This window comes from Crocuta crocuta, unplaced genomic scaffold (genome assembly GCF_008692635.1).
Source record: "Crocuta crocuta isolate KB4526 unplaced genomic scaffold, BGI_CrCroc_1.0 scaffold19, whole genome shotgun sequence".
NCBI classification, from domain to species: domain Eukaryota; kingdom Metazoa; phylum Chordata; class Mammalia; order Carnivora; family Hyaenidae; genus Crocuta; species Crocuta crocuta.
In genome coordinates, this window is record NW_027551565.1 from 4170303 (window position 1) to 4187159 (window position 16857).

General features: G+C 39.1%; 1 protein-coding gene across 1 annotated transcript in view; it reads left to right on the forward strand.

The window, feature by feature from the left end:
* The first annotated feature begins 256 nt into the window (after positions 1-256).
* The window catches only part of TIPARP (TCDD inducible poly(ADP-ribose) polymerase), a 29664-nt gene continuing 13063 nt past the window's right edge, over positions 257-16857 (forward strand). Inside the window, exons 1-2 of the mRNA XM_077750128.1 lie at positions 257-479; positions 3378-4335. Of these exons, the coding sequence (XP_077606254.1) occupies positions 3419-4335 (917 nt within the window). The 5' untranslated portion in view covers positions 257-479; positions 3378-3418. The remainder of the gene's footprint in view (positions 480-3377; positions 4336-16857) is intronic.

Here is a 16857-nt window from a genome sequence, read left to right on the forward strand (position 1 = left end):
CCAGCGCGCGTAGATCTGGACCCTCCCGGACCCAGCTGGCCCGCGGAAGGACACGCCCCCTCGCGGGAGCACGCGGCCGCGGCCGGCACACTTCGCGCGCCTCCCTGCCAGAGAGCGCGCACGCGCACGCGGGGCGGGCCTCCTTCCCGGCACCCACTGAGCGCCCGGCCCTCTCACCCCACCCCTCTCCCCCGCGGCCCAAGCTCCGCCTCCGCGACGGGGCAGCGGAGAGGAGGCAACCGGAAGCCACTTTAAAGCAGAGCTCGGGGTGACAGGCGAGCGAGCAGAATCGGGAGTGCGGTCGCGGCTTTCTGCACTCCCGGTGTTGGAATGGCCTGTGCGCTGCTTGTCGCGTCTCCGGTCTGCGACCCTTAGACGCCTAAGCTTTCCCTGCGCGCCGATCCTCCCGCGCGGACGCTGCCAGAGCCGGCTGAGGCGACTCGGCTCCTGCGGTCCGTTCTCTCAGGCTGCGCGATCAGGTAAAGGGCTCCGGGTGGGCTCTGAGGGGCTGACGAGAAACCTTAGCTGGGATGGCGGGCGCCGACGGGGGCTCCGGCTTCGCAGCCTCTCACGGATCTAGGGGTAATTGATAGGTAGACGGTGCCTTTTTCTACCGAATTCACTCGGATCCCGTCAGGACCGCGATGGGAGTGATTTACACTTCTTAATCACTTACGGCCTCGGGCAGGTGTATAAATCTGAGGAAGACACTGAGGGTTTAGTCAGGGTCGCCCCGGCGGCGTCTCCCCAGTCCCACTTGGTCTGGGTGGGCGCGGGGGCGCGTCTATGCGGCCTCCCCCGCCGGGCGGACCCCGAGCGCTCCGAGGCGAAGTGAGGAGAGGCACTTCGCAGATTGAGGGGCAGGGCACGGCAGCTGAGGGGAGCCTTGCGGCACACCCGCGTTCCGGCTGCAGCCCAGAAGTTTGCAGGCTGTTTTCAGATCAACTTTGAAGGCACAGAAGTCCTCGCCTTCCTGCCCGCCGCCCCGAGAAGCGCCGGCCGCCTTTCGCCCCGCGCTTCTCGGCTCGTTTCTGCGAAGTCTCCGAGACCCGCAGGACGATCCTCTCAGGACGGTCGGTTGAGGAGGCGAGGAAGAAACTAAGTGGGGAAGGCGCCGTGAGGGGCTTCTGGGATGGGGGGAAGCCTGGGTAGGGCCCGTTGGTCGGGGCGAGGCTGGCGGGGAGGGTTTGGGGGCGCTCCGGTGCCTGCCCAGGGGAAGGCGAGGGAGTGCGATGCTTCGGAACGCCCGGAATGGGCCGAGCCGGGCGGCGGCTGGGTCGGGCNGCTGGAGGAAGTGTCCTTCCAATCTTTATTTTTCTGTCATGCAAACTGATTGAGGAACTAGGTTCTAGTGACTTCCCCACTCCAGCCACTTCAGTTCTCTGCCTCTTCCTCAGTTGTATTTCCGAGTTTGACGGAGGGCAATAACCAGAAAAGTTACCGTGTGCGTACACCTCTATAAATAAAATTGGTTCAGTGTTTTGCCTTGAGTGGATGTGGTAGGAGTGGCGTGTGCGCGCGTGCGTGCGCGCGCGCACGCGTGGGNGTGATGAATAATAACGCCTGGCTTGGCCGCTTTCCAGTTGATTTATGTCTTATGTCAAGTCCCTCCTTCGTGAAGCTTTCCCTAACAATGCCAGCTCACCCTGCGCTCTTTCTGCTTTTTCCTTTTGTACTTACCGTGTGCACGAACACCTGGTTAGATACAATTGAGCACTAAAAAACAGGTTTGAACTTTCCGGGTCCGCCTATATGTATGAGGATTTGTACACTACTGCGAACGTATTTTCTCTTCATTATGATTTTCACAGTAACATTTTTCTTTTCTGTAGCTTACTTTGTTGTAAGAATAACAGTATAATAACACATGTAACACAAAATTTGTATTAATCGGATGTCTATTAATCGGTTAACGGTAGGCTGTTAGTAGGTAAGTTTGGGGGAATCAAAAAGTTATAGATGGATTTTTCCAGGGGTTGGTTCCGTGAACCGTGGCTTTCTCCCGCTCCCACCTTGTTCAAGGGTTAGCTGTACTGTGCTTTATTTTGTTCGAATTTGATCATCATAAATTTTTTATACATAGATTTATGAATCTTTCCAATTAGATCTTTAATATTCATTTTTCTGGGGACTAGGTCTTATAATTTTGTTATTGTTAACCTATAAAGGCTAACCGAACTAGGTATTTAACAGGTGATCTTTCTTCAGTAATTCAGTTAAAAAATATTATGGAGCACATACCGTGTGCATTGTGCTAGGTATTGTGTACTGGTCACCTGGGGTGAGTATTTGATGAAGCCATGGACCCTTGCATCAATGATCTCTTCTTCTTTTAGTCTGTGGGCCAAGAGAGAAGATTAATTGCTTATCACCAGCTCTTTTCCACCTCCTACAGTGCTAAGTGAAGGAGGAGGAGACCCTATTTGTCATTTTACAGAGTTTTCTTTGCCTTTTACTTTAAGTTGTAGTTTTTTTCAAGGGGTCTGATTCTTTGAAGAGAGCACCTTTTTGGTTTCAGTAGTTCATTAGGAATCTGACATTTGGGGTGTATGTTTTATATTTTTGCATTATTTTTCTATAATATGCCTTCATTTGCTTTAATAGAAAAAGTCATATATGTGTCATCTGAAGACAAGGAGGCCCTTTCTCAATTAAGAAGTTGTGTGGTTTCTAAAACAGCATATAGTGGTTGCTGCTGATGTAGTTTCTGTTGCTAAACAAGCGACTGGTATTCCTTCACCAATGGTGGTAATGTCTTGGGGATTGTAAAAGCAGATCCTTAACATCCTTCAGGAGTATATTGGAACTGAGAAGAAGTGCAGTTGAGGGCCCCTGTTTCCTGAGTAGATCCTCATGCTTTAAATTCACTCACTATTTAACTTTCAAGTTTATCCTTCATTTGGTAAACTTTTTTTTTCTTTTCTTACAAAGAAACCATTTTTGTCACCTCGTGAGATAGTTGATAAACAAGTGTGAAGAGAACCACAAAAGCAGAGAAGATGCGGTTTCCCTGCTGTCATCAGTTAGCCACACTTATTTCTGCGCCTTAACCCCCAACCCCACCCTAGACTTAAACAGTAAAAACTGATAACACCAGCAGAATTACCAATCATATATTGTCCACAAATACATGTCAAGAGTCTATTGGAAGATACTATCTCTTTACGTTTACCTGCTGTGGGCTTTTGATTAGCCTCGGCTGCTTTGGAACCTTAATTTCTCATTAAAATTTAAAATTGGCCCATAAAGATGAAATACGGTATAAGAGGAGTGACTTCAGGGACTTAGTCACAGACTAAAACAAAACATTTTGATGAATGAATGGGATCCACTTGTTGTCAGCTTGTAAATGATCATCATCTTTCTTTTCCTTGCAGGATTTTTAGACTCTGAGGAGCAATTGGAGCTAATCCACACCATGGAAATGGAAACCACCGAACCTGAGCCAGACTGTGTAGTGCAGCCTCCCTCTCCTCCTGATGATTTTTCATGCCAAATGAGACTCTCTGAGAAGATCACTCCATTGAAGACTTGTTTTAAGAAAAAGGAACAGAAGAGATTGGGAACCGGAACCCTGAGGTCTTTGAGGCCAATTTTAAATACTTTGCTAGAATCTGGCTCACTTGATGGCGTTTTTAGATCTAGAAACCAGAGTGCAGATGAGAGCAGCTTACATGAACCTATAGTGAAAAAACCCCTGGAAATCAATCCGTCATGTCCACCAGCAGAAAACAGTATGTCTGTCCTGATTCCTGATGGGACAAATGTTGGGGGCCAAATACCAGAAGCTCATCCTTCCACTGATACTCCAGAACAAGTGGTTCCAATCCAGGATCACAGCTTTCCACCGGAAGCTATCAGTGGGACGGTGGCAGATTCTACAGCAGGGCACTTCCAGACTGACCTTTTGCATCCCGTTTCAAGTGATGTTCCTGCTAGTCCTGACTGCGTAGACAAAGTCATGGATTACATTCCAGGGGTTTTCCAAGACAACAATTTTACAATCCAGTACATTTTGGACACCAGTGATAAATTGAGTACCGAGCTCTTTCAGGACAAAAGTGAAGAGGCTTCCCTTGACCTTGTGTTTGAGCTGGTGAACCAGCTACAGTACCACACTCACCAAGAGAATGGAATTGAAATTTGCATGGACTTTTTGCAAGGCACTTGTATTTATGGCAGGGATTGTTTGAAGCACCACACGGTCTTGCCATATCATTGGCAGATCAAGAGGACAACTACTCAAAAGTGGCAGAGTGTATCCACTGATTCCCAGGAGCACTTGGAAAGATTTTACTGTAACCCAGAGAATGACAGAATGAGAATGAAGTATGGGTATGTATTCATAACTACTTTAAAGCTATTGTTAAATCCTATACAGAAGGTCAAGAGGCTAAATGCTTAGTAGGGTGGTTTCTTTCAGTAGTAACCTAACAGGTTTTATTCTTTTTTCTACTGTTACTCTTTTGGCTGTATGCTATCCTGATTTTTCATGTTGGTTTAATGCACAGTACTTACCTAACCAGACTATAAAGGTTTTATGATTTGAACAATCCACAAGTCACTCTGTGCAATACGTGCATGCCAGAGAAGTTGCATATACATTGAATGTTGTGAATCAGATACTGTTTTAATCACACAAAAGAGCTTGCTTTTGAAAGAAAATCCAAGGTTAATCTTAACTATAGGATAGATAATGAATACCAGATTTATCTAATTTTAAAGTTTTGCATGTTGAGTAGCTACTGGTTTTTTTAAAGGAAAATAGTATCTTTGGAGATATTTGTGTCCCTCTTTCCATTTTTGAACACTACAGTTTTTCTGTGAGCTTCTTCTCAAACTTCTGAATCACACCCAGACATACTAATTTTTTTTCTCCTTTTAGTTCCGTAAGGCTTTCTGCCTTTAAGTTTATTATTCTATTTATCTTGTAGATAATTTTTTTTTTCAATCCAGGCTATTTTCTCAGACCTGAACAATGAGTTGTAAGGGAAATTTATGTTAATAGTTGTTTATCACTTACATAAAAAACAGTTATCCTCAAGTTTGTGTATGCAAGACATGTATGTAAATAATTCAGTTCTTTTAGTGTGGATTCACTGGTAGGGAGCTAAAATTTCCACATCTGGATTCTTATTTAATTAAATATAAAAACGAAGAAGGAAATGGTAGTTGCTATGTGTGAAGTTGCTAGTGTAAAAATGACTGCGTAGAGGGGCGCCTGGGTGGCTCAGTCTGTTAAGTGTCCGACTTAGGCTCAGGTCATGACCTCACGGCTTGTGGGTTCGAGCCCCGCATTGGGCTGTGTGCTGACAGCTCAGAGCCTGGAGCCTCTTTCGGATTCTGTGTCTCCCTCTCTCTTTCTCTCTCTCTGCCCCTCCTCTCTCTCACACACACACTCTCTCTCTCTCTCTTTCAGAAATAAATTTAAAAAACATTAAAAAAAGAATGGCTGTGTAGTAAGCATTAATCTTTACATTTCCAATTTGTTTCTCCTGTGGCATAGGAGTTAATATATGTGACATTAATGGCTATTTGTCTATGAACAAGAGAAAGGATTAAATTATATGAGGGGGAGAAGAACACATCTGTCCGTATTACCTGACTTGGAAGACAATGAGGGCAACCTGACACCTTCACAGATAATGAATGGTCTGAGACATACAGTAGGCATGACCCATAGAAAGAAAAATATGCTGAGTATCCTAACCCACAAGTCCAAGAGAAAACTTTGTCATCTTTGTTCATAGATAAGTTGGGTTACACTAACCCAGGTGTCTAGAGAGCCAGCAATCAAGTGGTGTCAATAAACTATTTTCAAGTTGTTTAATTTCATTAAGTCTTGATGTTAACCTGTGTTCTAACATATGCCAGGGCATTGTTGTATTGTAGAAACCAGGTTTCCGGTTTTTTGTTTTTTAATTTGTTCCCCTTTAGTATTAGGTAAGTGGTTTTCTTTTAATATTGCATTATTTAAGTTGTATAGTACACCTATCTGTGTGTCTTTTTAGCATCTTAATTATCATGAGACTAGAACTTTGCATCATGTGTTTCGAAAGGGATGCATGGGGGGCGGCGCCTGGGTGGCTCAGTTGGTTAAGCATCCGACTTCGGCTCAGGTCATGATCTCACAGTTTGTGGGTTCAAGCCCCGCGTCAGCTCTGTGCTGACAGCTAGCTCAGAGCCTGGAGCCTGCTTCTGATTCTGTGTCTTTCTCTCTCTCAGAAGTAAATTAAAAAGTTTAAATTATTAATATTTGGTATTCAAGATTCTATCTTGCTTGAGTAAAAAAATTCTTAGATCCTGTAATAAAGCAAAGTACATTTTTTTTTTAAAGCCAGCATTGGAAGAGAGAAAAATGTTTCCCATTTTATCTTAAAAATCTTTTTTAATAAGGTATTGTCCAAAATCTCTGTTGCCCATGAGCTAGCAATTCTAATTGGTATGTCAAGGGTAATTAATTTTATATACTCTCAAAGCCACTGTAATCCTTCCATCTCCAGATTGCAAAACTGCAGAGCGGTGGCCTCCCACTTCAGTCTTATGAAGCAAATTTCCAGTCTGCTGAGTACTTCAGCATCTTGGTACATTAAGTTTCTATCTGTTTGAATTGGTCAGGAAGAAACTAGCAGGATTATTGTCCAACACATTACATTCTGTTACCATGAGCAAAGCAAGACAGGTATTTTGATTTCAGGATATCCAAGAACTCTTAGATCAGGTATTTTATTCCCTGATAAAATTAGTTGGCTGAAGAATTAGACAAAGCTATATAGGCCAAAGGCATACATTGTTGGCTAATTTATAAAGTAGTTGCAGTGAGTGCTTGATTTCCAAATGTGTTTTAATGAAGTAAACTAATATTTATTTGACACTTGAGAGGAAAAGTATGAGTGAATTATTGTAATTATTAATGCTGCTGCTACATTGTTAATACTAGTAAGTGGTCCTGCTCTGATAAAATGTGCAAAAAAGTATTAACAGGTAATTACTAGTAAAGTGAAGTTCTCCATAGACAACAGTAAGACATAGAAGATTGTAGATAGCTAAGTGTCAAAAATTAGGCTTTTGGGAAGTTGACCTGTGGTCATTGCAACCTGGTTTTCCTTGTATTCCAAAGCGATGTTGTGTATCCTGGCAACAAGATGCAGATAACGGCATGTTGAGCCTTGCTGAGAGATTCACAAACAAGCTGGAGCAGCCCAGGTTCACATGGTTACCACATTATTTGGCTAAAGCTATTAATCTCTGTGGTCAGGCCTGTAAAGCTGGTCTATCTGTACAGATTGCACATAACCAGGAAGTGTGTGTTCAGCTGTGTGTATGTCCAAGTCTAGCCTAGCAGTCTTCAGATTCAGAAATAATGAATGGCAGTTGTTTATCCCACTTATTTTCAACAGTTTATATGACTTGGTAGATCATTATTATATACTATATCCATGATACTTCATTGTAGGTAGGGAACTTGGGAAAAGTTCATAGTTCTGGGTCTCTAGCAGAGACAAAAGTTCAAAGTTTCAAAACTACAGATGAAATTCTTTGTTTTGCAAATGGATTGGATTTAACATCTAACTTAATCCAAATTAGATGTGCAGTATTTATTTTATTCTCAAGAATGAAATTGGAAAGGACGTTGAGCCAGATAAGTTCACAGGTCTCTTCCAACTCTTTAGTCAAGATACTAAAAATTTTAGTGTCTAGATACTAAAAACATTTTTAAAAGAGGATTTCAGTAGTAGGTGCTTATTTGGTTTATTATAGTGAAATTATTTTAATTACTCTTTTCCAATTTTGTCTTTATCCCAAATTATGATACAATCCCACTTCACTTTTTCACTCTGCTTTTATATATCTCTAGATGTTCATTGCTGACATCAACTGGAAAGTAGTTGTATGTGTGAACTCCACATATTTAGATACCAAGGCTTCTTTTGCACACGGGATGGGCTTTGGAGAATTTCCAAATTCCAAATACACAGTTAAGAAAACAACATTGAATGTTGTGTTTTCGATTAAGAAAACACAGTCTCTGACAGCTTAGGCACTCATCCTTAGTAAAAAATGATACTAAATGGCAGGACTAAGCAATTTTGAAAGAGCTTTACAAACTGTGGAATACTGTTGTGGATAATTGAAATTGTGGAGGATGTGCAAATCTCCCTTTAGCAACTGAGATCACCATTGTTTTTCATTTTATATTCATTTTAAAGTGAGCCAGAATACAGAATAGTCTTCTAGTTACTACTACCCATAAAGGAAAGGCATTCTGCAGAATTTATTTTGGAGGTAGTCTATATGTGAAAATATGACCAGTGATTATTTCTAATTCTGAATTTCCTGAAAGGGGGAGGTTAAGAAGAAAATTGCAAACCCTGACTCCACGGTTAATTTTTCTTGGAGGCCAATGTTGTTGTTTTCCTTTTTTGAAATTAAAGCTTATTGATATGAGAGGGAGTTTTATTAGTTTATGGTTTAAGCCTAGTGTGTTGTTATAGTCTTAGTTTTGAGTGATTTTGATTGCTCTTAGTTTTTTGTGTTTGTTTTTCTTTAATCTGTCCAAGGGACAATACCATTAGATGATTTCATGGGAACTCTGTGAAAGAAGAGAAGATTGTATATTAATGATAATAGAGAGCATATGCTGCTATTTTTTATGTGACTTGAAGAGTGGATTATATAAAGTAGAGCAAGCTCCTGACTGAACTATACTGGAATAGTTAAATTAGCCAAGTTAGCTTTGGCCTGCACAGCTGTGATGATATAGGAACTAACTCATTATGTGTTATTGATAACACTGGAGAGAGGAGAACAGCTGAAACTTACTATGCCTTGTGACTTTTTGGTATTTCTTGAATATACACAGCTGGATGAGTTTGAATTTATTTTAAAAATTCCTGCCTAAGAGAAAGAGAGAGCTCCATAAGCAAGAACTGTGTTTGAAGTGACTTTCAAAATGTGTGCCTTCTGCTTTAGGATAAAGCAATCCAATGAATTATTTTTTGTACCTCTTTATGCTCTATTTACATATGAAATATAACTAATTGGCTTCTGTCTATACTAATCCAGAGAAGTTACTGGGTCTGTGTAGAGCTATCATGGGAATCAATAGCAATCATCCATTTATTTCCTTTCTGGTTTTTTGTCAATAAGCAGATTAGACTTTTTGAAGCAGCTGTCACCTGGCTTCAGGTTGGGGTCAGTCTGTTCCTGAAGTATTTATGGTAATGAAAATGAACCTTGCTAAAGTCAAAGATGTATAACTTTCAAATCAGACATTTGAAGAAAATAGCTTATAAGGTTATCTGGCATGAGACAATATGCATTTTCTTGAATTGACTCTGAAGCTTTTTTAATTTTTATTTTAAATACGTGGGAAAAAATAATGCTTCGTTCAACATTTAAGACTTCATTCTGCATATGTGGACATGCAGAAGCTGCAATTTGATTAACTCTGCTATGTTCCTGTAAATCTCTTTCTTACTTTTACAGTAAAATTTCTAGATTCTGGATCTGCATTCTACTATAGAGCAAGTAAATTCATAAATTTTATCTGTGTATCTCTGATCTAAGTGATCCTTAGTTTTATATTGGACTTGGGGGCCCTTTCTAAAGGGTGAAACAGGGTGGAGCCCATATATAACTTAGCTACTCAAGAAATGCTACTAAAATCCAGCCATTTGAGATTATGACTGTTTTTCTATGACTTCTTTTATTTCTTACCCTTTGATTTGAGACCACCAGATTCCACCTCCTTTATCTGATTGTAATAATTTTGATCATACTTAAGTTAGGACCTGAGGTCCTCTTAACCTAGATCAGTAACCTTTAATAATTACTAGTGTCCTGTTTGAGAGTTGCATTTGCCTTTTTGTGGAAGAAAAACTTAGGTACTTAACGTATATTTTTACAGAGGAAAAGACATATTTTGAGCTGTACGATGATTCTTGATTATTCTGGCACAATTCTATAAGGCTGGTTTTGGTAACTGGATACTGTTGTTTTCCAAGAAATTCCCTTCATAAAAGCAGCAGAATTTCTTTTTTAAAATCTATTTGGGAGTTTTAAACTAAAGTGAAGTGAATAGGAGTGATTTTGTATCTTGAAGACACCAGAGTGCTGAGGGTTGAGCCATGTTCAGTTGCATTCTGAGTTTGACATTTTTAGGTAGTAGCTTAAGATCTTGGGTTGAACTGAACTTTGTGACACCATAAACAGAAACTGTATAAAGGAATAAAATACCTCTAAAGTTTACCATTTCTCGGAGCAAACAAGTACATTTTAGATATGAGGAACTTATTTAACAAAATCATATTTTTTAATATTTATGTTATGTATGGTATTGCTTTCTAGAGTCTAGAAATTATTATGCACAAACTTGCTTCAGTTTAAAATCCCTGTAAATGTTAAACCAATCCAGTCCAGTCCCTGACACATGAACTAAAAACCTTAAAATTCTAATAAAAATTCCTTGTTAATAGGGGAATTTGAAATTTAAGTGGGTAAGTTCTGAAATACAGTCTGAGATCTGTGGAAAAAAAGGATTTTATATAAAATAAATTCCTTTTAGTCAACTTGGTAGTTTATAAAAGTTTGTATTTGATTTGTATAAAATTACAGTATTGCAGTCTTGTGCTAACTATAACCAATTCTGTGGCCACTAAATTAAATTTTAGAAGTTGATGATATTAATAAACCTCTAATCCTGAAACTTACAATTTTCCTTACTGACCTAACCTATCGCTGACCTAACCTGTTGCTAAGACAAACGTAGAAGGGAGTTAACTAAGCATTTCTATTTGCTGTGTCCACACGACAAAATGTGTCTGTCTCCTTGATCTTTCTCTCTCCTATGTGCTGTTTACTTACTGGTAACACCCACTTCGCCAGTAAAGAACCTTTGCATGGTCATCACAATGAGAGGGTAAGCTCTGATGACAGTGAGAATGCTAATGACTGTTCCCTTTCACATTCCACAGAAACCAGTGATTTGCCAGTATGTGTGCCTCACAATGTGTCAGGAGTGTATTAGAATCTCCCATGACTAAGTTATTTGAGGAAGAGTTCAGGAAATTTGTATTTTTTATGTAAATGGACGTCCTTTATCTGGGCACTATTGCTTCTGGATATAAGAAAAGGTTTGTGAATAGTCTTACATGAAAATAGCACTTCTCATATGACTGGAAAATGTTTAGGCCATACTTACAGGAGTTTCTTTTTGTTATGTTAGGGTTTTTTTTTTTTTTCTTTTTGGATTAAGAGATTTTAAAATTGCCTCTTCTCATTTGATACATAGCCATAGAGTTTGGGTGACCTCTTTGCTTCAAATTTTTACCAGCACTGAATAGTCAGGGGAAGAAGGGCAGGATTAGGGGCCCAAGGGTGATTCTGCTTGTAGTAGTGTGTATGCTTTCAGAATTTTGCCTGCACCCTGTGATCGTCACAGCTCCTGCAGCTGATCAGGGCGTGGAGAGGGCAAATGGTACAAAATACTCTAAATAATTTCCTGTTGTGGTTGGTCTTTGGTTTCTGACTGTCACCTGGCTTCGCTCTTTCATTTCCAGACATTGAGAGAATAAAAATAAACGCAGGAGAAATACTAGATTTGCTTTCTGAAGTAATAAAAGAAAGACATCCTTGAATGGGGGTAGAATATGTGAAACAGAAGGAACTTGGCTTACTTTCTGACGTTTCAATTGTCCAAATGGTGCCACACATTAAAAAATAATTTAGGATGTCTGTATTGAAAAAATTGGATCTATCAGAGCAACTTGGTTTTGTAGAATCCCTCTCCCCTTGAAAGAGTTACTGATTGAAGATCCTTGATCATAGTTTATGAAGACAATTAAAAAAGTATCTCTTAATAGGTTTTCTATAGGAAGTCTTTTGTTTTTTTTTTTCTTTGAGAAATTTGCTTTTAAAAAACTCAGGAAGTGATGAATTCTGTTTGGTTAGTTTGCATACATTTAAATCTCTAGTCTTGAGAGCTTATTATTTCCTCTCTGTGTTCTCATAATAAGCCATCAAAGTGTGTATTTTTAATTTGCTCATTTATCGGTTAGTTTATCTGCACTAACTAGGAAAAAAAGACAAGGCTAACTTAAGAATTAATTCTGAGTAAAAATGTTTTTTTAAGAGTTTGTGATTTAAAAATCAATCTATAAATAAATTAATAGATTGTATCTTACTGGTGGTTATTAGAGGATATATTTTATGATAATTATAGTTAGTATTCATTTACATGTAAATGAGTTCTGAATTGTTAGAGGTTATTTGAAAGCAATTTTAAAGCAGTATTAGCATTTATATACAATTGATTTTGTAATTAAATAGAAAAGTTATGTAAACAAATATATTTCAGCCCTGTTTCAGGTAAGATAGAGGTAAAATAGAAACTTCACAGTTTTAAAAATATTTCACTTAACAAATGGGATATTTACTCATCATAAAAAGCTGTAACTCGGTAATTTAAGGCAGTATAAGATATGATAAACATTTAAAAAAATCTATTATGTGCTTTTTATGCCACCTGTTCTTATAGAAATTAAGTTTCACTTCCTCTTCAGGCCATGGTTGACAAGTATTTCTCACATAAGTTACCTTCTAGGAGCCTCAGGACATGTGACTGAACTTGGATAAAAGTTAAAGCTGTATGACATTTCTGATGTCTTCAGAGTGCAAAATTTAATCCCATGCTTCTGTAAATAGATAGCAGTGAGATCTTATGAGCTCATAAGTGTAATTTTTATTTATGAAAGATTTTATGTGGCTTATCCACATCTTAGAAAGTTCTTCTGTGTTCTTTTCTCTGATCTTTTGTAATAAAAACAAACAAGCAAAAAGCTTAATTTAACAAAATTTAGCAAGTTCTTTTCCTCAAGTGAATTTATAATTTGCTTTTAGTCATTGTATAGGGCACAGGGTGTGTGGTATTTTTTAAGGGTTTAGGAAACACTTAGGTGTACTCAAATGCATCTTAGTACAAAGGCTTTTGAGAATAAACTGTGTTATGTGTTTGTTTAGTTACCCACATCCTTTTGGAGAATATAGAATTTTGAAAGCTTGAAAACAGTATTCTTTCATGTAGGAAATCTACCTGTCTTCCTTTTTTTTCCCCTCTTAACTTCTTATTTTTATTTCACTGTGTTCACTTCTAGAATGACTTTAAGACCATACTTAGATGTCTAACAATTTGTAAATCAGACATGTGGTTTAGTACAGAGATCATTGTTTCTAGACAGCATCCACTCACTAATTTGCTGCCTTCTTATTCACCTGTTTACAAGATGACCTAACAAGGGAGCAGCACATACAGTCAGGATTTTGCTTTATAATGACCACTTTTTAAAAATTTTTTTAAATGTTTTTTATTTATTTCTGAGAGAGAGAGAGAGAGAGAGAGAGAGAGAGGGGGGCAGCATGAGCAGGAGAGGATCAGAGAGAGAAGTAGATACAGAATCTGAAACAGGCTCCAGGCTCTGAGCTGGCTGTCAGCACAGAGCCTACGCGGGGCTCGAACCCACGAACCGTGAGATCATGACCTGAGCCCAAGTCGGATGCTTAACCTACTGAGCCACCCAGGTGCCCCGCTGGTCACCTTTTTTAGAATTGATTCTCAGAAACTCACTATATCTTTTTTCTTCAATTTTTTTTTTAACATTTATTTATTTTTGATAGAGAGAGAGAGAGAGAGAGAGAGAGAGACAGCATACCAGTAGGGAGGGGGACACAGAATCAAAAGCAGGTTCCAGGCTCTGAGCTGTCAGCATAGAGCCCAATGCAGGATTTGAACTCAAGATCCGTGAGATCATGACCTGAGCCAAAGTAGGACACTTAACCAACAGAGCCACCCAGGCGCCCCCAGAAACATATTGTATTTTAAAGTGAGGATATTTTTACCTACCCCACAATCATTTGTGGTACTTAGAACCATAAGATAAATCCATGATCCAAGTTTGATGTTAATTGTTTTATGGAGTAAGCTAAGCCTCAGCAATCCTGTCTTGATGAGGTGAGGGTCTCCTTAGAAGTAGATAGATTGAATTGTCAACATTTGATTCTTAGGCTGCCCATAGCTACTGTGGGTCATGTGCATCATAATATAAACTTCCAATTTTGATTTGTAGGTATGTCTATGTCTGTAGCTACTCCTAGATACAAAGGGGGAAAGTCCAGTTGTTACCAAGACCCATGTTATAGTGTAGAAGTTAAATATAGAATTCTAACCTCTGATAAATATTGAAAGATGTTGCTTTGTATGTAAGCATTTATAGATAATTTTTATTGCCTCAGTAACTCTGTGTTATTTATCTGAATCAGTGTTAACAAAAATCTTAATTAGTAACAGAATAAATGTTAGTTTACTATGTTTCTGAAGCATAAAGTTAGAATACATAGTCCTCTGAAGTTTAATAACTACACCACTATCACATAATATGTTGGTATTATATATGCCATGGCTTTGATTCTCATCACCTTGTAACATATTTGAAGGGATATATAAACTGCTAGATATTCCAGCATTGCTAAAAGAGTCCTGGAGACATCAAAGCCAGGTATCAAAAGCCAGCTATATTTTGTGTGCCTGTGAAATTTCTTTAGCAGCGGCAAACATATACCATCTGTCATGCTTGTCTCAAGTCTGTAGCAGAAGAACCTAAATACTCTTCACACTTCATTTGATCTGTATCCTTCTGTTGTTATGACCCTCAGTTTTAGGAGAAATTTTCACTCTACATCATAGTAATAACATTAGAGGACCTTTTAATTGTGTCTAGTTAGCTGATTAGGGCAAGTGTTAGTTTGGGATCATAGGTTTATCCTTGTAGAAACCAGTTATCTCTTGGAGGATGGAAGCCAAGTTTTGGAAATATAACCCATCTGATTAAAACTGTACTGAGTAGGCCCAGAAAACTCCTATTTAATTGAGTTTTACTAAATCTGAGTTCTATATTTTGTTTACATCATCTTCCCACTTAAATGTGTTATACCTCCTGCAATTCCTGTCTCATGTAGTGGCACCTTATCCTTATGTCATCTAGATCAGAAACGTGGGGCGCATCCTAGACTCTACATTCCCTTCAGCCTCATGTAATCCTCTTTTATGCAGTTAGATTCTACCTCTCAAATCATCCCTTTTGTTGCCTCCTTAGTTCTCAATCATCATTTATCTCATGTGCAGTTCTACTAGTTAACAGATGGTTAAGCATAGAATAGGAAATAATAATAAACATGTTAATAAGTATTTAGAGAGTGTTAGTCTCCACCCTTCCCCCTCACTATTCCCCACCCTCCCCTACCAAAGATAAACAAATCAGTCCTTCATACCACCACTGTTGCAGTGGTTTTTTAAAAGGCAAGTCTCAACTTTGTTAAAAATCCACCAGTGATTCCTACTGCCCACAGAATCAAGTCCTGACCTCTTAACCCAGTATACAAAGCACTTCATTATCTAGCCCCAGCCAACCTATCCAGTCCAGTGTTATCTCTTATCACCCCCCTCACACACTCATAAACCCTGACCTCCCACATGAACTGTATGTACTGCACGCTCTTGGGTCCCTCGTGCCTTGTTTGGTTGGCTTCTACACATGTCAGTCACTCTGCATGTGATGTCTTGCCACCCATTGTCTTGCTTGATGGCCAGCCAGACATGGCTTTCATTTCATCTACTCTAGAATACCTCCCATGATCACCTTTCCTGACCTTTTTTCTAGCAGAGGTAGGCCCTCTGCTTCTGAATTGTTCCCAGAGCACCTGGTGCCACACCACACACTGTTCAGTGGTACAGTGGCTTTGCTTGTATCTCTCTTTACTGACACTGACCTTTTTTCATCTTATCCCCAGCACATACCCCAGTACTTAATGTGTCTACTTAGGATGCTTTTGTCACATTCTTTCTTGGTTTCAAACAACTTATAGAGAAATTATCTGAAATGGTTATATTCTTTACTGAGAATTATAATCTCTACTGAGCTCCCAAATGCATAATCCCAAGAACTATTTATCTAACAAACAGCATGTTCTTACTAATTTCTATTTTGTTCAGGAACTTTTTAAAAGTTTGGTTTTTATTACAGCTCTATCACTTATATCCTAGGTCCTGTTTACTTTTTTTGTATTTGAAATATACATAGAAGAATATACATTGTGGGACATTCTGACTTAGTGTGGGTGTTGATGCTCTATATATAGATAACAAATATTGGTGAATGTTTTCTTAATTGGTATGTCATGGTATTTGTTGAGTAGGAGGAAAACCATTTTATAAAGCATCTAAATTATGAGAATGGGTGTTCTTTTCAGAATTTTAAATTAGTTTTGTATCTGGATTCTTACATTGATATGTGTGATGTGTTTGTTGGTGAAGCATGTGGAAACAGAATTGTTAATATTTCAGCAGTTCAAGTTCATTCTTCCCTTTGTAGCAAAAATCATCAATCTTTTTACAAGATTTTTGTTTCTGATTCATTAGATAGGGTTATATCTTGGGTTAAGTCAGTACTGATTGATTTAGCCACATGATGTATTTAGCCAAATGTAAATCCTGCATAGTGGCTATCTCAGACTTTTCTGGCTGTCCCTCAGTGGGGATGTCCTTAGGCCAGATAGGGTTTTCAACTACCAGATTATTGCACTCTGCTTTTACAAAGCCTCAGTATACCTCTGAATCTCCAGCATTGTTTCTCTTGCTCAGTCTTCACACATCTTATATTTACTGCTTTGACCCTTTATCACTGTCGGCTCCATACTTGAAATTTGCACTCTTATTTGACTCTCTTGAGACTCTGGGCTTACTTCCTCAGTTCATGACCTGACATCTCTCACGCTGCCTATTATATCCTGGTTCACATTCCCTCC